The following is a 21898-nucleotide window of genomic DNA, read 5'->3' as shown; positions in this document are numbered from 1 at the left end:
GAGTTCTAGGACATCCTTGCGTGTCAGGAATTCAAAGCAGATCCTATTTATGGCCCTTGAGGGGATACTGGTTTGGATAAACCCAACTGTCAAGACATAGAGGTCAATTCAGGAAATTAGGGCATGGTCTGAGTGTTTAGATGAGGTGGACATTTTTCAAAATGGAAATAACAGAGTCACCAGCTGGAGAAAGCAGTTTCCAGAAGAGAAACTACCTGCATGATCTGGTCTTAGAGGTTAGAGCACACAGGTGTGTGTTTGTGACCACACGGAAGTATAAGAAAGAGCTCTGAGCACTGAGGTGTGGGGGTCTGCACTCTGGGTATATATGATAAACATCTTCCTTTGTTTTAATAACTTTATTGAGACCTATTTCATATACTGCACAAACCGCCCACTCCCCATTTTCCCGGCCATAGGCCACCTCTTCCTGCTTTCTGTTGCTATGGATTTGCCTTTTCTGAACTTTTCATATAAATGCAGTCATACAGAAAATGATGTTGTGACTGGCTTCTTTCACTTGGGATAGTATTTTCAAGTTTCATCCATGGACCGTTTTGTTGCATATAGTTTATTCCATTTTACTGCTGAATAATATTCTGTTGTACGGATATACTGTCTTATTTATCTGTTCATCAGTTGATGGTTGTTTGGGTTGCTTCCGCTTTTTGGCTCTTATCAGTAATGCTGCTGTGAGGTCGCCTGGTGGCTCAGTGGGTTAAATGTCTGCCTTCAGCTCAGGTCATGATCCCAGGGTCCTTGGATGGGATCTAGTCCCATGTTGGGCTCCCTGCTCAGCAAGGAGTCTGGTTCTCCTTCTCCCTCTGCCCCTCCCCCTGCTCATACACACACACACTCTCTGTCTCTCAAATAAGTAAGTAAATAAATAAATAAAAACAGTGCTGCTGTGAACATTTGTGTGCAAGGGGCACCTGGCTGGCTCAGTCATAGCAGCGTGCGACTCTTGATCTCAGGGTTGTGAGTTTGAGCACCACGCTGGGCATAAATATTACATAAAATATTTTTTTTTAAAAAAAGCAAAACAAAACCAACAACATGTATAGAAGCTTTCCTCTGGACCTAACATTTTCATTTCTCTTGGGTAGATACCTAGGAGTGGAGTTGTTGAATCCTATGATAGCAGAACACTGCCATACTGTTTTGAAAGCAGCTGTATCAGTTTACGCTCCCACAAACAGGGTATGAGATTCCAGTTTCTCCATGTCCTTACCGATATTTGTTATTGTTTGTCTTTCTTACTTTAGCCATCAAAGTGAGTGTGGAGTAGTATTTCACAAAATACTACTTTGCTTTGCATTTCCCTGGCGACTAATGATACTGAGGATCTCCATGTACTTGCTGGTCACTTACATATTTGCTTTGGAGAAACGTTTATTCAGATCCTTTGCCCATTTTAAAATTGAGCCTTTTTTTTTTTTTTAAATTGACCATAAGGGTTTTTAACGTGTTTTGGATATAAGTCTCCTATTAGGTAATGAATTTGCAGATATGTGGGGGGGAGGGATGGGATGTTACGACTGGTTTTGTTTGTATTTGCTTAGAATTAAAAGGACTTTGATGAGGGCTTATTTCAACTTTTGAAATGCAAAACTTGTTGGTTTGGCATTGTTATCTATTGTTTGATGAGGAACTACCCTAAAACTTAATGACTTGAAGCAATAAATTATTTCTCCTGATTCTGTGGGTCAGCAGCTGGGGCAATGGGAGCTGCCTGGCTGACCCTTCTGCTCATCTCCGTGCGAGCTCCCATGCAGCTATATTCAGCACGCAGCTGGGCTGACCTGGAAGGTCCATAAAGGCTTCCCTTGTGTATCTGCACATCAGTTTTCCCGACGTGGCCTCCATGTGGTGTCTCCGGCAGTAAAGTGTGCACTTCCTTATTACTGTATGGTAGCTGGCTTCTGAAGAGGATGGAGCAGAAGCTACCAGTCCTCAGAAGTCCTAGACCATCACTCCAATACAGCAGGTCCTAAGGGCAGTGGGAATTGCCACCTTTTTTTTTTTTTTTTTTTAAAGATTCTATTTTTAAGCAATCTCTACATCTAGTGCAGGACTCGAACCTACTGCCCTGAGATCAAGAGTCACACACTTCCCCGACTAAGCCAGGCGCCCCTCACCTCTTTCTTTTGATGTGAGCCGTGGGGTGTTTGTACAGAGAGGCCAGTGATTGTTGGCGGCCCTCTTGGAGATTGGCTGTCATAGACCCTCTCCTATCATCTGGGGTGCCTTCCATCCCAAAGAGAGCATCGAGCAGCACAACAGTTCTCTAACCATCTCAGCCTTTGCCTCACTGTAGCCCTCACTCTGAACCCTAATGACGGCAGTCCCATTTCCTTTGATCAAGCTGGTTCTAAATCCCTAACTCCGAAGAAGAGAGGCCCCAACTATTTGGAAGAGAAGTATTTTTAACAGGTGTTGGAAATTTCCTGTCTTTTTTTTTTAAACAGAGACAGACCTACCGCTTGGGCACTAGCATTGTCTGATTGTCTGCTGCCTAGCTTTTTACCGCTAGGCTCCTCATAGAGCTGGGTGCCAGTCAGTGCAGTGAGGCCCTTCTGTGAGGACTGGTTGGACGGCAGCCCAGGTACTCTTGTTGGCCTGCCCTTCCCATCTGAGACTCCATCAGAACAGCTGTGAAAGAATTGAAGAGGTGGGACCGTAGAGCAGGGAGAAGGACAGGGAAGAGTAATTTCTCTGTTTCTGGATTCTAGGAGGGGCTGGGAGGTGTAAGAGGCCGCAGGGAAGGGGCTGACCTTCCTGGGGAATCCTGGCAAGCTGGCAGGTCCAGAGGTGTCCACTCTGAAGGAAACTGGGGTGCTAATGGATACCTCAGGCTGCCTAGTGTATACCCCAAGGCCCTGTTCTGTATGCTTCATGTGTGAGCTCCTGTGATCCCACATCAGCTCTGTGAAGCAAATATGGTACCACTGTCCCCAATTTCAGAGAAGGAGGCTCTGGCATACAGAGACTAGTTAACTTAACCAGGAGGTCACAGATCTGGGTGGAGGTAGAGCCGGGAATGGAACCCAGATGGTCTGGTGTCACCACACTCAACCACTTCTTTTACTCCCTCTCATCTCTCAAAGCAAAAGATACCCAAACAGCCACTTTAATTCCTTAACACCTTTAATTCCTACAGATGGGACTACTCCCTGCCTAAGGGAGGCTGATGGAAGCAAAAATAATTGTGCCTGGGAATGGTGGGTTGTTGTGAGAGTGACATCTCCACAAAAACTTGAACCAGCCTCTGAAGGTTCGGGAAGATGTGGCATCCCCTGGATGAGAGCGCAGTCATGGGTCCCGGAAGCTCTGGCGGTGCCTACAATGGTAGTGTGTAGTGATGCTTACTAAAGCTGAGTGCGTTTCTGAACATTTGCTCATTACTTGATTGTTTTTACATTAAGCCTGTAAGTTAAACACTCATCTACTCTTTTTCATTTAATATAGTGTTATGCCAGAGTAAACCATTACTGGTTTACGGTGTGGAAAGGACTGGTATAGAACTAAACCCCAACTTGGGAAGCCAGAGTGAAACATGGGAACCAGGGAGGCTGTGAGCATCAGAAGTAGGAAGCCATCTTAGGATCTATCAAAGAGGAGGGCCTGAGCTGAACAGCCAGCCCCTAGAATAAATAAGGACAAGCACAGGGTGGGAAATAGGATCAGGCACAGCCGTGCGTCCAGCAAGGGAAGAGGAGGATGTATATCTGATGAAAGGAGGTGTTTTCCTTCCTTTATCCCTTTTAAGGGACCTCACAAGCCTGGAGTCTGGCTTTGACTGAAAATTTTTTTTTTTTTTTTTGTCAGAGAGAGAGGGAGAGAGAGCAAGCACAGGCAGACAGAATGGCAGGCAGAGGCAGAGGGAGAAGCAGGCTCCCCGCCAAGCAAGGAGCCCGATGTGGGACTCGATCCCAGGACGCTGGGATCATGACCCGAGCCGAAGGCAGCTGCTTAACCACCTGAGCCACCCAGGCGTCCCTGGCTTTGACTGAATTTGAACATACCTTCTACTATCCCTGTTTAATCAAGAACAGCTATTGGACCACCCAAGAATTCAGGCATTAGAAGCCCTGCATCTTAGAGCTGAGAAAAGCACAACTGTGTGCACTAAAAAATGTGAACACATGAAAAGACTGGCATTTTCTTTCCTTTTTTCTTTTAAAGTAAGCCTGATCTTACAACCCTGAGGTCAAGAGTCACTCTACCAACTGAGGTAGCCAGTGCCTCAGGACTAGCATTTTCTTAACAGTTGCTAAGATCTGCTAGGAAAGCCTGGCTTGGTGTAGCTGGTTCATGAGGAAGGTCCAGTTGGCATTGCTCCTTCCCTCCGTTCTATCTAAATGTGTAACAGTCAGGACTCCTGCATCATCCTTAGTAAACATACTCTTTCCGCAGTTCGCTGTCCGTTCATTGCTTGGTTTTCACCAGCCGTGTTTGCTGAAGCATGTATTGAGGCTGAGAGAAGTACACACTTTGGCTAGCCCTTGTTACATTTTCTCCTGTTTACCGGTGAAGAAACAGACGTAGGGCATGTCACTGGTAGCATGGGGAGCTAGCTAGCTTGTTTTACTTGCTCTTTTTTCCTGTTATTTTTATTTTTACTTATTTTTCGTTTTGGGTTTTTTTTTTTTTTTTTTTTTTTAATTTTAAGTAGCCTGCATGCCCAGTGTGTGGCTTGAACTCGTGATCCTGAGATCAGGAGTCACATGTTCTACCAACAGCCAGACAGTTGCCCCTCTGTCTTATTTTTATAAATGTAAGCTGGGTAAGGAGACCACTGGCATTTGTTTTATTACTCATTTTTTGTATGTCTAAAATACTTCAGAATATATAAGAATAAAATGTTAAAATACATGACTTCCAATCCAATACTTAATGAAGGCCCTCTGTTGCCAAGAACACTGGCTTTGGAGTACCTGCTCTAGGATTTGATATATTTTTCAACATGTCAGGAAAACTTTCAAACAGACTTTGTAGAAACTAACAAACTGATCCTAAGGAAATTCAAGGGACCCAGAATACTCAAAACAATCTTGGAAAAGAAAATAGTCTGAAGACTCCTACTTGTGAATTTTTTTTCTTTTTTTTTTTTTCTACTTTTGCATTTTTAAATGTCCTGCAAAGCTACAGTAATCAAAACCATGTCAAACTAGCATAAGGATGAACATACAAATCAGTGGAGTGGAATTGAGAATCTACAAATAAACCTTTGTGTTTATGGTTAATAGATTTTTTTTTTTAAAGATTTTATTTATTTATTTGACAGAGAGATCACAAGCAGGCAGAGAGGCAGGCAGAGAGAGAGGAGGAAGCAGGCTCCCCGCCAAGCAGAGAGCCCGATGCGGGGCTCGATCCCAGGACTCTGAGATCATGACCTGAGCCGAAGGCAGCGGCTTAACCCACTGAGCCACCCAGGCGCCCCTGGTTAATAGATTTTTTTAACATGGGTGCTGAAAGAGTTCAGTGGGGAAAAAGAGTCTTTACAACAAATGGTGCTATGAAAACTGGATTACCATATATAAAATACTGAGGTTGGATCCCATCTTCACACCATATACAAAAATTAACTCAGAATGGATGGAAGGCCTAAGCTGAAGAGGTAAAACTATAAAGCTCTTAGAAAAAGTTGTAGGCATAAATCTTTGGTGACCTTGGATTAGGCAACAGTTTCTGACATATGACACCAAAAGAACAACCAGCAAAAGAAAACCTAGGTTAGTTTGACCCATCAAAATTAAAAACTATTAAAAAAAATTAAAGGGGCGCCTGGGTGGCTCAGTGGGTTAAGCCTCTGCCTTCGGCTCAGGTCGTGATCTCGGGGTCCTGGGATCGAGTCCCACATCGGGCTCTCTGCTCAGCCAAGAGCCTGCTTCTCTCTCTCTCTCTCTCTCTGTCTGCCTCTCTGCCTACTTGTGATCTCTGTCAAATAAATAAATAAAATATTAAAAAAAAAATTAAAGACTGTTGTGCATCAAAGGACATCATCAAGAGAGTGAAAAGACAACCCATGGAATGGGAGAAAATATTTGCAGATCATTTATCTGTTAAGGAACTGGTATTCAGCATACATAAAGAAGTTCTCCAACTCAACAATAACAACAAAAAGCCTAATTCAAAAAAAAGCATGAAGGACTCTATCAGATGTATCTTCAAAGAAGACATACAAATGGCCAAGAAGTACATGAAAAGCTGCTCAGCATCAAAAGTCATTAGGGAAATGCCAGTCAAAACCACAGTGAGACACCACTTCACACTCATGATGCCTGAAGACCTTGGAACCTCCTACGTTGCTGCAAGGAATGTAAAATGGTGCAGTCGCTGTGGAAAACAGTGTGATGATTCCTCAAAAAATTAAACAGCTACCAAATGTCCACAAAAACTGGCCCACAGATATTCATAGCATCATTCATAATAGCCAAAAAGTGGAAATAACCCAAATGTTTATAAGCTGATGAATGGATAAACAGAAGGAGGTATATCCATACAATGGAATGTGATTTGGCCATATAAAGGAATAAAATACTAATATATGCTATAACATGGATGAATCTTGAAAACATCATACTGAGTGTAATAAAATAGTCATAATGGTCCATATAATGCAACATGATTGCATTTGTGTAAAATGCTCAGAATAGGCAAATCTATAGGGACAGTGTATTAGTTTCCTATAGCTGCTATAACTAATTACCAGACTTTGGAGGCTCTAGTGTCTGGGCTCATGGCTTTGGCCTCTGGGCCTGAAGCTCTGCCCTTGTAGTCATCTTTCCTTTTCTTGAGAAGTAATGCATGTTTGCAGAGTCACTTTATCAGCCTGTTTCCTGCCTATAGCATTTTGGGAATCTGACACCCTTCTTTGATTTTATCCAGTCTCTCTCCTTTTCAGGCCAATCAGTCAGTGTTTCTGCTGATGTAATACTCACAAGCCTTTGTGGGTCTCCCATGCATGTGATGGGATCCATGCCATTAGACAGGGGGTTTCTCCACCAATCTTTCCTGTACGATTTCATCCCTGCCTTTGGCTTCTGTGAGATGATTCCCAATTGAGGGGTTTGTGAATTCTGTGTCTACTCTCTTTGGCACTAGTAAAATTTACGTCCGGCCACACCTTGGCCTTTTCTCCAGGAGCACATCTTCATAACAGTGAATCTCCTCAGTTTAGCTTGATTTTTTTTTCCCCCAATTAGGATAGCCTAGGAGTTTCCCAAACCCATCAAGTCCAGGTTCCTTTTTGCTTATTAGTTCTTCCCTCAGTTTCTCTGTCTGGTCTCACATTTTACTCTGAGCAGCAAGAAGCCAGGCCATACCTTCAACATTTTGCTTGGAAGTCTACTCCCCCAGCTCTCCAAATTCATTGCTTTCAAGGTCAGTTTCTGCCTTCCATACAACTAGGATACAATTCAGCCAAACTTCTGCCACTAGAAAATGAAGCTTCTTTCTGCTTCACTTCCAGTGACATGTTCCTCATTTCCTCTGAGCCCTCCCCAGAAACACCTGTAACATTCATCTTTCCACCAGCGTTCTGGTTTTGATGATACACATGTGTTCTCAGAGATGATATGGGGCTTTCTCTGCCAGGTTCCTCAGTAACCTGTGAATCCTAGGTAGCAGAGTCTTTGGCATGCATGTTTCTACCAACAGTGCCCCCTGTTGCCTGACTTCCTCCTTTCCACCCCTTAATTCTTGTGAACTAGGTGTTAGATGGAAAGAGCCCAGCGTTGCTGTGGTGTCATGAGCAAGAATATGTCTGAGGTGGTGCCCCGTATTCATGGTTTGCCGCAACACCACAGTTGGCCGGGAGTTCAGAGAGTGACAGCCTGATTCCTCTCCTAAAAAGTTCCCCCATGCACTTGTCATCTGATGATTCCACCATTTAATTGGGTGTCGCAAAATGGTAAATGTCCTTAGTTCTGGGTTTCCTTACACTTTTATTAGAAGGAATTTTTCTGCAAAGAAGGGTTTTCTTTCATCAACCAAGACTCCTTGGTTGCTTGAAACAGCCTCTTCTGGATGACCAGGAATGCTTTCCTGTCCATTGTCCCTTTGTAGCTCAAGGACTTGCTACCCTTGGTTACCCCCAGGGGCAATCAGTAGAGCTTGGGAGTGAGGTTGGGTCTGTTCTGTGAGTATTATGAGCTAGGGGCTTTCCATCATGTGTGTTTCAGTCCATTGCAGTGGTTCATTTCGATGCTTCTGTGGTCCTTTCCTCACCCAGGGGCAGCCCCCAAGCACCCCCTGTCCCCCTTAGGGCCCCTTATCATGACTCCTTTCATCTTTTGCAGCTTACTTGCGTCTTGGTCCCGGAATGGGCCGTTCCTCTATGGAGCCCTGGTTCCTTTTTGAGGGTGAAATGGTATTTTGAGCATGCGGTGTGGGCACTGGTGCTAATGGCTTCTGCACCTTTTTGTGAACAGAGCTAAGAAGTAATACGTTTTGGTGGCAACAAGCAACAACTTCAAAAACCCCATAATTTCTCACTGATATTTCCTGTTTCAATTTAACCTTACAGGGTTTTACTTTCGTTTTAAACGTGTATCTTTTCTCTTAATGTGAATATCTTTGCTTCTAATACCATTAGCATAATTACTTGCTCTACTCTAAAATACTTTTGGGGGATGCCTGGCTGACCTCAGTCAGAGGAGCATGCAGCTCTTGATCTCGGGGTTGTGAGTTTGAGCCCCACAATGGCTGTAGAGATTACTAAAAACAGTAGATAAACTTAAAAACATAAAATACTTTTGAAATGAACAGACTAATATTACCACTAATACTGGTAACAAATAATAGCAAAATGTGGAATGAAGGATTTCTTTGCAGCTCTGTTAGTCCGTAAAGTGTATCCCTTCCACTAAGAATATCCAGTTTTCTGTTTTGTTTGCTTTTTTGTTTTTTAAAATGGTCACTGACAAGGGTTCTTTTCCCTCTGTGATTCTGATACCAACTTGATAGTTAGCTCATATATTTCAGTTTATTTTGAATTTTTAGGAATTGTTTGTTTTTTTTTTTCTTTTGGTTTAGTTCTATGTTGTTTGATTTAAAAAAAAATGTACGTGCTTCCAATGTGAAACCCATATAACAAGGTGTAAAATCTCATTTTCAGCCCCATCCCTGGTACCTCTGGGGGTAACTGTTTATCTCCGATTTTCCCTTCCAACTCTGTTTTGCAGATACAAGCGCATATATATATTCAGATTCCTCATGTCTTAGACAAAAGGTAGTGTACAGCGTGTAGTGTGTGGTGCCTGGAATCTTCTATGGATCCTGTATGTGTCCCTGCTCCTGCTACTCTCTCCACATCCATGTGGAGAGGCATCCTTCACTCTTGTTGGTGGGCCTTCATGCTAGTCTTGCACAGGTTAGGCAAGGGTTTAAACTATAAAGCTTTTCCCCACATGTTTGTCTTTTCATTTGCACCTGCCTCAGTAGGTGGTTGGAAGAATTGAATGCATTGATACATGTAAAGGTTTAGAGCTGTGCCCGGCACCGTGTCAAGTGCCAGAGTGTTGGCTGTTACTACCTTGGTCTGGTGACACCCATCCTCGTGTTGTAGCTGTGACACAGATTTTTGATGTTGAGTTGGGGAGATGGTCAAGACTGACTGAAGGTAAGGGATGGGGCAGTCCCAGAGAGGTGGGTTGCCTTGGAGCAAAAGAGGGTAGCAGACCCTGGGAATTCTTACATGGGGGCAGCTCAATCAGGACTTCTCAGTTAGGGGCCAGGGGAGTCAAGCAGCCCACTCTGGGGGACATGAGAGGGGCAGTCTCGAACTCTGGGGCCTTCCGAGGAGGAACACTGGTGCAGATCTGCAGCACTCAGCTCCCAATGGTTCCTGGGTGGCCTGGCCTCTGCAGGAATCTTGGAGATTCATTTAACCTGTAAGAAAACCTCTTGGCGGCCTTGGGACTAACTGCTTCCTGTGCCCATGTCTCCTGTCGGTGGTCACATCCCTCCCTCCACCCCCTACCCCCAGGCCTCATCATGCTGTCCTGTTCTGATCCCTAGAGCTTCCATTCTCCCCATCTGGCAGCGGTTGGCCCCAGCTGGGAGCAGACCACGCCTACCCTCCAGGTCTGGGTTCAGGACTAGAGTGGGGCTCTGAGCACCGCATCCTGGTTCTGTAGTAAAGGCCTTGGGGACATGCTCCAAAGCTCCATTTTTACTGTATCTTGTGTCTGCATGAAAGTATCTGGTTGCTTTTCAACCTGTTTCCTCATTTTATCTTTTGTGGAAGTATAGAAAACTCTACAAATTATTTTAAGGTATCCCCAGTGTAACTGATGGCCTATGGCCTTAACAAGACAGCAGAAATTGACCTGCCAGTCTCCCAATCCTCGTTCCCTTGTACTTGGCCACCTCATTTCCTGAATTTCCTTCAGGCCGCCCACTTTCCTTGCTCCTTGCTCATCACACCTCTGTCCTTTAAGGACCAGCCTCAGCAGGTGACTCACAGGCTGGAGCCCCAACTCCAGGGAGCTTCCTTCACCCCAGCCCATTGTCTTTCCTATCAGAAATGGGGGGGGGCAGTTGGATATTGGGAGTGTTGACATACCTGCTAAGTGTCCCTTTGCTCCAGCAGAGGCTCACTGTCCCTCTTCCTGTACCTACCCCCTTTGCATGTGCTTAGCATCCCGGCTTTGCCTTCCCCTCCTCTCATGTTTGGGTCTGCTGATTCCCCTGGCCAAAAGAGAGTGGTGGGGTGAAGTTTGGAGGTAGATGAGGAGTAATGAAGATTTACAAGGTGTGCTTATATTTTTGTATTCATCTGAGACCACTTTTCCCTGAAGGTGTCTCTTACAACAGTAGGTTTACTGTCTGTGCTTGGGCTCGCTGGCCTGTGTCCCCGGGGTAGTAACACTGCAGGTGGCGTGGCTCGGTCCTGGGTTGTGGGGGGTGTCGTCCCATCAGTCTGCTGCTGAGTAGACTCTCTCTCGGTGTTGCAGTGATTTAGGAAGGAGGGTTGTGGAAGCAGGGCAGAGAGCAAAGGCTTTGCCCATGCAGGGATGCCTTGCTGGAAGGATGGGCTTTTCAAGCGGGGGGAAGGATGGTGCAGCTTCTCTGAAATAAGATTTTAACTCACACATGCCTTCCTTCGTTGGCCACAGGACAGACTCACAGTGGTGATCTCCCCAAAATCCCTGGGAGCGGGTGTCCTTGGTTACAGAGAGGACAAGCGGTAGAAGGCAGGACCTGCGGTGCAGTTCCAGAAACCCGGCAGCTGGAAGAAGAGGGCCCTCGCCAGTGGCTTTTACCTGCCACCCTTGAATGGCCCTGTGTCCTCTTCCTTGCCTGTGCAGTAAATTCAGATTCACGCAGATCTCGGAAAAGCTGAGCCAGGGGCACACATCCAGATTTGCATGCAGGCACGTCAGCAATGAGAGAGCAACAGGCCGGGTATTAAAAGCGAAAGTACTTGGATACAAATAGTGCAAAGACAAAAGCGGCCCGCCCATGCCTACTGCTGATGTGCCTTGTGACCTCAGGCTGGCCCCTCGTCTCCTCTGTGAAAGGAGGGGTGCCTGAGCTGGCTGGAGGCCCTCTTGGTTGAACGTTTTCCCCAGGCTGGAAGGAGCAGCAATTTGACGCCTCTCGGTATCCCTCTTGGCTTTTTGTTTCTTTGTGCTTTTTGTTGGCCTGCTGTAGCTGAGCACTGGCGGCTCTTCTCTGAGAGATGGATTCCAGAGGAGGCCGAGCCAGGCTGGCCGGCAGCCTTTCAGGAAGAACCCTGTGTTTGGTGACACTGCCATGCAGAGGGGGATGGGAAGGGGTGTCGCAGGGCTTCACTTCTTCATCTGGGATTAAATTGCTTCCTGTTTTTACTTTTAGGATGAATACCTTTCTCTCGTGGCCAGGCTCATTATCCATTTTCGAGACATTCGTAAGTAAAAATTTACATTTCTGGGTCGTTTTGATGGCCAGGAGGGGCTGGCCCTTTCTTCGGACAGTGGGGGCTTTCTTGGCCACAGTGCCTGTGGCAGAATATCTGTGTAAAAAGCTCCTGCTTTCTGGGAAGTTCAACATTGCTTTGCATTTGATTCTATTTCCCATCCACTCAGAGCTTCAACATCAAAAATGCTGATTTTGGCAAAATTGAAATGCTACCCTCCAAGTGGTCTGGACTGCTATTTTTGCTTGTCCATGAACATCTCCTTTTTCAAAAGACTGTTGCTTTTGTCTCTAGGCAGTTCTTAAATAAGCCAGGTTTACCCTGGAAAAGAAACTTCCTTCCCTAGTTGTTGGTTTTATTGACCCGTGGGTCTGACCTGTCAGGCTGAAACCCTGAGTCTTGCCTCGGGCTCCGTGCCCTGCAGAGGGTCCCCTGGCGCCTGCTGCATTCCCCGCCCTCTGATTCACAGGGTCCTGCTGGCATCGCTGGGGTGCTGTGAGCCCAGCCTGGCAGCAGCAGTGGCTCTTGAGAAGTACATGTCCTTGCAGACTGGGCTCAGGGGTCTTGGTGGTCTTTTGTGTGTTATACATAAGCATGGAGATCTCGGAGTATTCCTGGATGGGCGGTCACAGTGTCTAAGGGAAACCAGGTTGACGGGGCCTGTTGAGGTTTCAGCCAACAGCGCCTCCTGCCTGCCTGCCTGCAGTTCTGCGACTGCAGGGGGCGCCCTGTGGACACGGCCTGTCTGTGGAATATGCACTTGGCACGTCCAGTGGTTTCCACCCATGCTTGTAGAGGTGGCAACAGCTTTAGTCAGTAATTTCAGACAAGAGGTGATGTTGCAAATCCCAGAGTCCCTGTGTGACCCATAGGTTTTTCTTCTTCCCATACTGGCTTTTTATGAGAATGGCCAGCCAGGTGAACTTCGCTTGATTCTACTTTCTTTGGCGTGTTTGGGAAGGTCCTATAGTGTTTAGAACAAATTATTGGAACTAGAAGCCTGGGGAATGAGCAGCCTGGATGAGACGCTTTGGCTGGTCCTGGCAAGGGGCTCTGCTTGTTGGGGCTAGGCTGTCCTGGTCTGTTTGGGAGGCGGCCCTGGCATAGTAGCACACAGCCCTGGGGGGCCAGGAATGTCCCCTGCCCACTCACCAGCTACAGCTCATCGCCAGTCCGGGGAGGGAGGCCCTGTTGCAGTGCTTGCCCCCCAGGTGGCTAGGGGCAGCTGTAGCTCCGGCTCCTGGCCAGCCTTGGACCGACTCACTTTCCTCATGGAGAAAGTAGGGATGCTGCCTCATCAGGGCAGGCTCAGAAAGGTGTCGTGGAAGTCTCGACACCATTCTGGACCCATCGTGATCCCTGTAGCTCTTGTGTTTGTTGCTCAGGGCCCCACTGAGACCCTGCAGCCAGGAAGGAAGGAGAGCCAGAGTAGGCTTACAGCAGGCTTCTGTAAAACTGCCTGGGGGGCAGTTTTCCAGGGCTCTGGGTTGACCTTGGGTGGTTCTGTACCCTCTTCCCTCATACCCCCTTGAGTGTCAGCTCTGCCAGGAGTGGACACGCATGCGTGCACGCAAACACACTCAAGATACCTTTTACCTTGTGTTTAGTTTTGGCAAATGACCTCTAGGCAAATGCCTACAAAGTTGACTTACCCAGGAAATATGTGGTTATGTAAAACTTTGTTTACTCTGTGTTTTGTTTCTGTTTTCTTAAATACAGATAACAAAAAATCTCAAGCTTCGGTCAGTGGTAAGAGTTTTTCCTGTTTGAATTAAAATTGTATCCCAACCTTGGGCTTGGGGTGGCAAGAATGGGATTATGGATGCTGCATGTGCCTGGGTTAAGCTGTTTTTAGAGGAGAAAGTGCACACAAAGGAGAGCTCTGGCTGGCGTGAGAACTGCGAGCCACGCCCAACCCTGCAAGCTTCCTCTTCCTGGCCTGCTGCAGTCAGAGAAGACATCCCCGTCCCATGTCACTCAAATACTGTTTTTGTCTGGCAAAAAGATGATTTAAAAAATTCCCACAATTATGGAGATGTTATCCAAAATTTTGAGCTCCCTGGAGGAGAATTATCATGGTCTGTTTACTATAATAATCTGTAGTAGTATTTTTTTAGAGAGTAGCTGTGAGATCACTTCCTCAAGTTACAAAGTTTCTTTTTAAGTTAAGAATTACTTTTTTTTTTTTTTTTTTAACTTCAAGACTATCACATGGGAACTGTGTTGATTCAGCCCTGGTCTTGCTGATCAGGCTGCCAGCGAAGGGGTTTTGTGAATCCACAATGGCCAGCTGAGCTCTGATCTGTCAGGAAGGGAGCCAGCCTGGCACGCTGTGTGTCTTACAGCAGGCAGCCCAGCTGTAAATGCCGGGTGCCCAGGCTGGCCTCAGCCGAGCTGGCAGCCCTTGTCTGTGTGGACCCCCATGTCTTTGCGGGGCTCTCCCGGGCACGTGCAGGGATTGTCGGCCAGCCAGGGCTGGGTGGGATAAAGAGCACATGACCAGGAAAATGTCTAGGTTCTTGGCCTTGAAGTGTAGGTTCCTTTGGCACCTGGTTGTGCACAGGGCACACTGGCTGGGCCATACCTTTTTGTAGGAAGCATTTGCCATGAGTTGACATTGTTTTTGTCAAGAGTCTTGGGCTCCTTGTTCCAGGTCATGGCATTGCTCGGTGAGTGGAGTCCACTGCTTCCTGGCAAGCATCACTGTGCCTTATCTCGTGGCACTCTGTGGACCCTTCCCCCATCCCTCCTGCACACCTTAGCTTGTTTCAGTGTGGTGTCCTGAGAACTCCTTAATGGGAGTCCTGCACAGACTTAGCAGATGTGGGTGGCTGGGGTGCAAGGAGGCTTGTAACTTCCCTGAGAGAACATCTGTCTGTGCCCCTTCAGTTCTCTGGCCCACAGGGTTTTTCTTACCACGAAGAGGGACCTGCTGTCCTTTGTTGTCCCTGGGGTTACCAGCTGTGTCTCCCCCAGCAGAAGGGGTGTACAGTCAGGATGGGTGGGGGCTGTTACATGCCTTCAAGGGCTTGTTCGTCCCTCAGCATTAGGACCTGGCACAGGCCAGGCTATGGTTTGAGATGCGTTCCCTGCCCAGGAGGGCTCACAATCCAGGAGCAAAGACATTCATGTTGGCATTTGGGCTCCTGGGGTGTGATGGGCAACTGTGGGCCCAGAGGCTCCTGGGACAACGGCCTTTTACTGCTCGGGGCTTTGAGGGAGTCATGCCTGGAGGTGGGGGGAAATGTGTGCTCTGTGAGGCCTCATAGTCTGCAGAGCATTACGGTTCAGCAGGCACTCGGCTGAGATGCTGTGCCCTTGTGTTCCCACAGACCCTATGAATGCGCTGCAGAGCCTGACTGGTGGGCCCGCTGCAGGAGCAGCTGGAATCGGCATGCCTTCGCGGGGCCCAGGACAGTCACTGGGCGGGATGGGTGGCCTTGGCACCATGGGGCAGCCGATGCCCCTCTCAGGGCAGCCGCCCCCCGGCCCCTCAGGGATGGCCCCCCACGGCATGGCTGTTGTGTCTACAGCAGCGCCACAGAGTGAGTACCGTGCTTTGCACAGAGCCTGCCGGTTTGTTTGCAGGTGATGTGCATTTTATTCCTTTGCTTAGGATGGTATTGGGACAAGCTTGAAGAAACTCCCAGGTAGCTCTTTTTATCTTTGCTGTGTATGGAGAGAAAAAGTTCCAAACCTTCTTCAGGCTGTCAGAGGATTAAGTGACATCGAGGCCCTCCTCCTACCCCTGAGCAGGAGTGGAGGCCTCAGAGGAGGTTGGAGTAGTCTGGGATTCCATCCAAGGGGCTGTGTTTTGCAGCTGAAATAGTCACAGTCATTCTCGGGCTGTTGTTACCCACAAAGCAGTGCTGTCAGCACCCCACAGCACCCAGAAGGCCCCCGTCTCAGGAGCCATTCCTTCCAGTGCTGCCCTTGCCCGTTGGCCAGGCTTCCCTTCCCTGAAGGCAGTGCCGTGCCCTCCTTGTGCTGCTTTGCAGGACCCAGTGCCTTGGCCCCTCCATCCAGCTACCCCAGCTGGGAGTGAGTTATGTGGCGCAGGTCTCCCCTCCCTCTTCATTCCGGGGCCTGTCTTATTGGCTCTTTGATTTTCATAAACTGCCATTCAGTGCTCGGATTGTACTTCAGTACTGCGAAGTGCTTTGGTACTTTTCTCCCCTTTGTATTTATTTTTATGTATGTATTTTTTGAAATAGTTTAAGAGTCACAGGAAGTTGCAGAACGGCATAGAGAGTGCCCATGTGCCCTTTGCCCAACTTCCCCAACACTAACCTCTTAGTAACGCATTGCCACAACTGAGAAATGAACGTTGCGATGCTGCTGCTAACTCAGGTGGCCTTTTTTCAGATGTTGCCAGTTTTTACATGCTTTCTTGCGTGCAAGCTGATGTGCGTAGAGTTCCGTGAGATTTTATCACGTGTGGCATCACCACCACAGTCAGCGTGCAGAGCTGTTCCATCCTTGGTAGCAAGCTATTGTGTTCTCTCTTAATAATCCCACCCTCCCTCCAACCTCGAGCCCTGGCAACTGCTGATCTATTCCCTGTCGCTCTAATTATGTGACTTCACAATGGAATTGTTTTATCAATGGAATCACATGATGTTTGACATTTTGAGACTGGCTTTTTTTCACTCAGTGTAATGCCTTTGAGATTTTCCAAGTTGCATCAGTAAATCATTCCCTGTTCGTTGCTGAATTGTATTCCATGGACGGGGGTATACCACAGTTTCCTTATCCATTCACCCTTGAAGGACATTGGGTTGTTTCCAGCTTTGAGCTGTTACAAATAAAGCTGCTGTGACCATGATTCACATACAGGTTGTGACGTTTCGATGTATTTTTCTGACGCATCGCTCATAGTAACCCTCCAAAGAGGGCAGTGTCATTGTGTCTGCTTTGCCCACTAGAGCTTGGTGGGGAGCCCAGGCTGCCTGACCTGAACACCCCCGTTCTTTGTTGGCGTTCCCGGTGGGAGCATCACTTTGCTCTTCACAGAGGTCATGTGCGACCTCATTCCCATCCACTCCTACACTGGAAGCCTCCCTTCTTGGATCATCATTCTCTTCTCCTTACTGACGTCTTGCCATCTGACGCTCATCTCTTCGCTTGAGTGTTCATCTCCAGCTCTCGTGTCCCCTCTTCTCTAGTATCGTACCCAACACACAGGCGGGGGTGGCTCATGGAAGGGTGCCCAGGAGAAGTACCGGTTCTGGCTCTTCTTTTATGTTATGCTCTGGTTGAACTTTCTTTTTTTATCACAGACTTAGATTTTATAATAAAAAATAGTTTTAAAGTGTATGAGTTTAGAATGCTACTGTTATTTGCCTTGTGGTCTCCCTCCAAAGACTGCGTCAGTGCCATGGCAGAGCTTGGGCATCCTGCCCACACCCTCCCCAATCTAATCTTGGCCCACATCCTGTTTTCAGCTTCTGAGGGACCTGGTCTTCTGTGTAGGTGGATGTGGGTTCTCTACTTCCATGTCCCACTGCTGCCTTTCAGAGTTGCTCCCTCTCTGCCTTGGACCTCTTGCCTGCCCGAAATAGGTGTTCATGGCCCTACGGGCATTTGTTACTCCCTTCTGTCAGTTTCTCCATATGCCACTGTGTGATTGAGAAAGTGTCAGGGGAGGGCCTGGGTCAGAGGTTTTGCTGAGATTCTAAAAGGATAGTCCAGGGCACACTGTGATAGTCTTCAGGTGTCCTGGATCAGTCATGGAAACAAACCACTGCTGTAGGTGAGGCTGTGGGCTTGGCTACAGCATTAGAAGGGAGACTTACTTGTCACTCTACATTTCTGTTCCTCAGTGACTTTTACATCATGTGCCTGTAAAACCAACTTTGAAAATAAAGCCTGTTTCTGGCTGTTTGACAGACTGGATGCTGAGCAACCATCCTCCTTCTAGACAATTAGATCCTAACTGCATTTTGGCTTGTTGGGCCAGCAGAGGGTGGGGGGTTTGCCTGCTGTGCATTGGCCTGCTGCAAGATTGGGGGAAAAGTAAGTCTGGCACTCCTCTCTGTAGTGGGATTGGTGCTGGGGCCTTTGGCATCGCTAGCTCCCCCAGAAGCAAGGGCACATTGGAGGACAGTGCCCCCAGTTTAGGCCTGTGGGCATTGCAGATTAAAATCAAGCAGTGAGTTAAAGCCTCTGCCTTCAGCTCAGGTCATGATCCTAAGAGTCCTGGGATCGAGTCCCACATCGGGCTCTCTGCTCTTCCGGGAGCCTGCTTCCTCCTCTCTCTCTGCCTGCCTCTCTGCTTACTTGTGATCTCTGTCTGTCAAATAAGTAAATAAAATCTTAAATAAATAAATAAATAAAAAATAAAATCAAGCAGTGAGCACACAATCAAAGACCAGGAGGCCTGAAAGAAAGCAGAGGCATCATGAGGAGGAATGGAAACAATAAACAGATGTGGAGATGCCCAGAGACCATACACATCACCATTGTTAGGTATGGGTTTGGCCCGATTAAATAAATAAAGGACGGACTTCCAAATGAACAGGAACTGTGATGCCTGGCGGGGTGACCAAGGAGCTTTGAGAAGGAACCAGGTAGAGCTTGTAGAAAGGAGAAATAAAACTTATTGAAACTAGAAAGTGGAGATTAATGAACAACGGATGAGATACAACTGAAGTAAGAATTTATGAACTGGAGGTAACATTGGAAGAAATTATCTGAAATGGAGCCCAGAGAAGGGGACATGGAAAAATAGGAGGGTAAGAAATGCAGAGGATAAGGTGCATCTGGCTGGCTCAGGTCATGATCTCAGGGTCAAAAAGTCGAGCCCCATTCTCAGCAACCCCCCCCCCCCACCGCAAAAGAAATGCAGAGGATAAAATCAGGTTCTAGCAACTAATAGAAGGACCAAATGGAGAAGACAGAAGCACACCAGCATGTGAGGAGATGGTGGCTGGAATAGGGCCATGGGCCTGTGCAGGATAAATAAGGCATGCATGCCTTAACCTGTTTTGGGGAAACTATAGAACACCAAAGGCCAGAGGAATAGCTTAGAAATGGCCAGTTGCTAGAAAGGAGCAAGAAGTAGACTCAGTGGACTTGGTGATGGTGTCAAGAAGAGAGCAAGAGGTTGTTAGAGCCCTGGGGATAGAGCTGCCAACCACAGTTGTGTGCCAGCAAAACTCCAAAGGACTAGGGAAGCAGACATTTTTGATGAACAAAGCCTGAGAGACGTTCACTATAAGGTTTTTTATTTGCTCACCATTTCCTCTTCCCTCTCAGACCGTCCTTCCTGTGATGCCAGGTGTAAAATGGGAGAAGAAATGTTTTTTGTGTAAGGTAGCAAGCGTGTGTGAATCTAAACCAGCGATTCTCGCCTGTTTTGTACACTGGGAGATATTTGTCGATGTTCGGAGACATTTTGGATGTCACAGCTGTGGGGGTGCTCCTGGCATCTAAAGTCGAGGCCAGAGATGCTCCTGAACCTCTTAAGTGCACAGGACAGCCTCCCACAGCACGGAATTGTCTAGCCCAAATTGTTGGTTGGCACAGGGTTGAGACTCCTTGGTGGTTTCTAAACAAAAATTACCTCTATGAGATAATAGTGCTCCCAGCTAACTACACGGATGTGCTGCATCCCAGGCGCTATTTTGAGTGCTTTATCTGTAACAGGTTTCTAATTCTTAGTGTGTGTAGGTACGTAAATTATCATCTCTTTTTCCACAGCTGAGGAGACTGAGGCGCAGATCAGTGACAGAGTTGGGATTTGAATGCAGGCGGTCTGGGCCAGAGGCTGTACCCCAGCCATTATTTTGTGCTGCTGCACAAAATTTTTTAAAATTATTTATTTATTTTTATTATTTTAAAATTTTTCTTTCTTTTTTTTTTAAAGATTTTATTTATTTATTTCACAGACAGAGATCACAAGTCGGACAGAGATCACAAGTAGGCAGAGAGGCAGGCAGAGAGAGAGGGGGAAGCAGGCCCCCCGCTGAGCAGAGAGCCCGATGTGGGGCTCGATCCCAGGACCCTGGGATCATGACCTGAGCTGAAGGCAGAGGTTTTAACCCACTGAGCCACCCAGGCGCCCCACATTTTTCTTACTTTTTAAAAGATTTTATTTATTTATTTGACAGAGAGAGAGAGCACAAGCAGGGGGAGAGGCAGAGGGAGAGGCAGGCTTCTAGAGCAGGGAGCCCGATGTGGGACTCAATCCCCAGACCCTGGGATTGTGACCTGAGCCGAAGGCAGACAGCCAACCGACTGAGCCACGCAATCACCTCAATTTATTTTTTTAATATTTTATTTATTTATTTGAGGAGAAAGAGCATAAGTGGAGGGAAAAGCAGGCTCCCCACTAAGAGCAGGGAGCTCGATCCCAGGACCTTGAGATCATGCATGACCTGAGCTGAAGGCAGACACTTAACAGACTGGGCCACCCAGGTGCCCCACTGTTCTGCCTCTTAATGTATGTGTGCTTAGGGGTGTAAGAAGATAAAAGAGACCAAACTAAGTGGAAGTCAGGAAGTGTATCCAAGGTTGGACACCAGGTCTATCGTGTGCATGTGGAACCTACTTTAAAAAACAGTGTTCTTGTATTTGGGATTTTAAGATTAAGATTTTAAGGTTCTTGTATTTGGGAAAGATGTTAAAATATGGGTATATTTTATACTTTGGTAAGTTAAATATTCATGATGGAATTGAAAAAGTAATTGTTTTTAAAAAAGGAAAAAGTAACTGCCAAAGCAATAGAAATAGTTTATAAATCCTAAATGAATAGGAAAAAATGGAGTAAGAAAAAATTAAAAATCCAAATGACATGCAAAATTCAGCTCAACCATCCAACAAAAATATAATCCAGAGGGCACCCGGCTAGTTGTCGGTGGAGTGTGTAACTCTTAATCTCAAGGTTGTGGGTTTGAGCTCTGTGTTGGCAGTACAGATTACTTACAAACAAAATCTCTAAATATATATACATATATATATTTAGTCCGAAAAGGAGGAAAAAATTTGTCAGTTATACCTCAGTAAAGCTGGAAAACAAAAAAATGGAGGGAAAGAAGCTTAGAAAAGGGAAGACATACAAGCTAAGTTGAGAAATACCAGCAATCGCAGTATATGTGAGTGGACAGAATCTTCCTGATACAGGATAGGAAGTGTGAGATTGGGTATAAATGAAAGACAACAGTACCGCTATATTATCTTTAGAAGAAACCCACCTAGAATATAAGATACGGAAAGATTTTAAGATGGAAGGTGTATTGGGCAGCTCCTTCTCTTAGTTATAGATAGTTAAGCAGACAGCATGCATTTAGCAAAAATTGGAACAGCATCGTCATCTAGGCATGTGGATGGAACAGATATACTTGCAAGAGTAAACCACAAAGCAAGTCTCAATGCTCTGAGTAGCTCTGCGATACACACAGCATATTCTCTCTGTCAAAAAGAAGTCTGGGGGGCGCCTGGGCGGCTCAGTGGTGAGGCGTCTGCCTTTGGCTCGGGTCGTGATTCCAAGGTCCTGGGATCAAGCCCTGCATCAGGCTGCATGCTCAGTGGGAGTCCTGCTTCTCCCTCTCTCACTCCCCCTGCATGTGTTCCCTCTCTCGCTGTATCTTTCTCTGTCAAATAAATAAAATCTTTTTTGAAAAAAAGTCTGTAAGGAAGAGATAAATTTAAAAATTCATACACCAGCAGAATGGCCAAAATAACACTCCCAAATGCTGGCAAGCATGAGAAGAAACTGGATCACTCATACATTGCTGGTTGGAATGTAAAATGGTTCAACTTCTTTAAAAATTAAACATATAGGGACGCCTGGGTGGCTCAGTTGGTTGGACGACTGCCTTCAGCTCAGGTCATGATCCCGGGCGGCCGGGATCGAGTCCCACGTCGGGCTCCCAGCTCCATGGGGAGTCTGCTTCTCCCTCTGACCTTCTCCTCCTCGCTTATGCTCTCTCTCACTGTCTCTCTCTCAAATAAATAAATAAAATCTTTAAAAAAAAATAAATAAAATAAAAT

General features: G+C 46.6%; 1 protein-coding gene across 4 annotated transcripts in view; it reads left to right on the top strand.

Annotated features, from left to right (window-relative positions):
- The window catches only part of LOC111142727 (mediator complex subunit 15), a 66488-nt gene that overhangs the window by 24865 nt on the left and 19725 nt on the right, over positions 1–21898 (top strand). For 2 of the 4 annotated variants that reach the window (XM_022496007.1, XM_022496006.1), the window contains exons 3-5: positions 11845–11896; positions 13625–13654; positions 15238–15450. In XM_022496007.1, the coding sequence (XP_022351715.1) occupies positions 11845–11896; positions 13625–13654; positions 15238–15450 (295 nt within the window). Of the gene's footprint in view, positions 1–11444; positions 11611–11844; positions 11897–13624; positions 13655–15237; positions 15451–21898 lie in introns of those variants that run through there. The other 2 variants (XM_022496009.1, XM_022496008.1) reach the window with 2 other exon arrangements.

Source organism: Enhydra lutris, unplaced genomic scaffold (genome assembly GCF_002288905.1).
Source record: "Enhydra lutris kenyoni isolate GAN:26980312 unplaced genomic scaffold, ASM228890v2 scaffoldscaffold8, whole genome shotgun sequence".
Lineage (NCBI taxonomy): Eukaryota > Metazoa > Chordata > Mammalia > Carnivora > Mustelidae > Enhydra > Enhydra lutris.
Note: the sequence above shows the minus strand (reverse complement) of the source record. Positions and strands in the feature narration are given on the sequence as shown.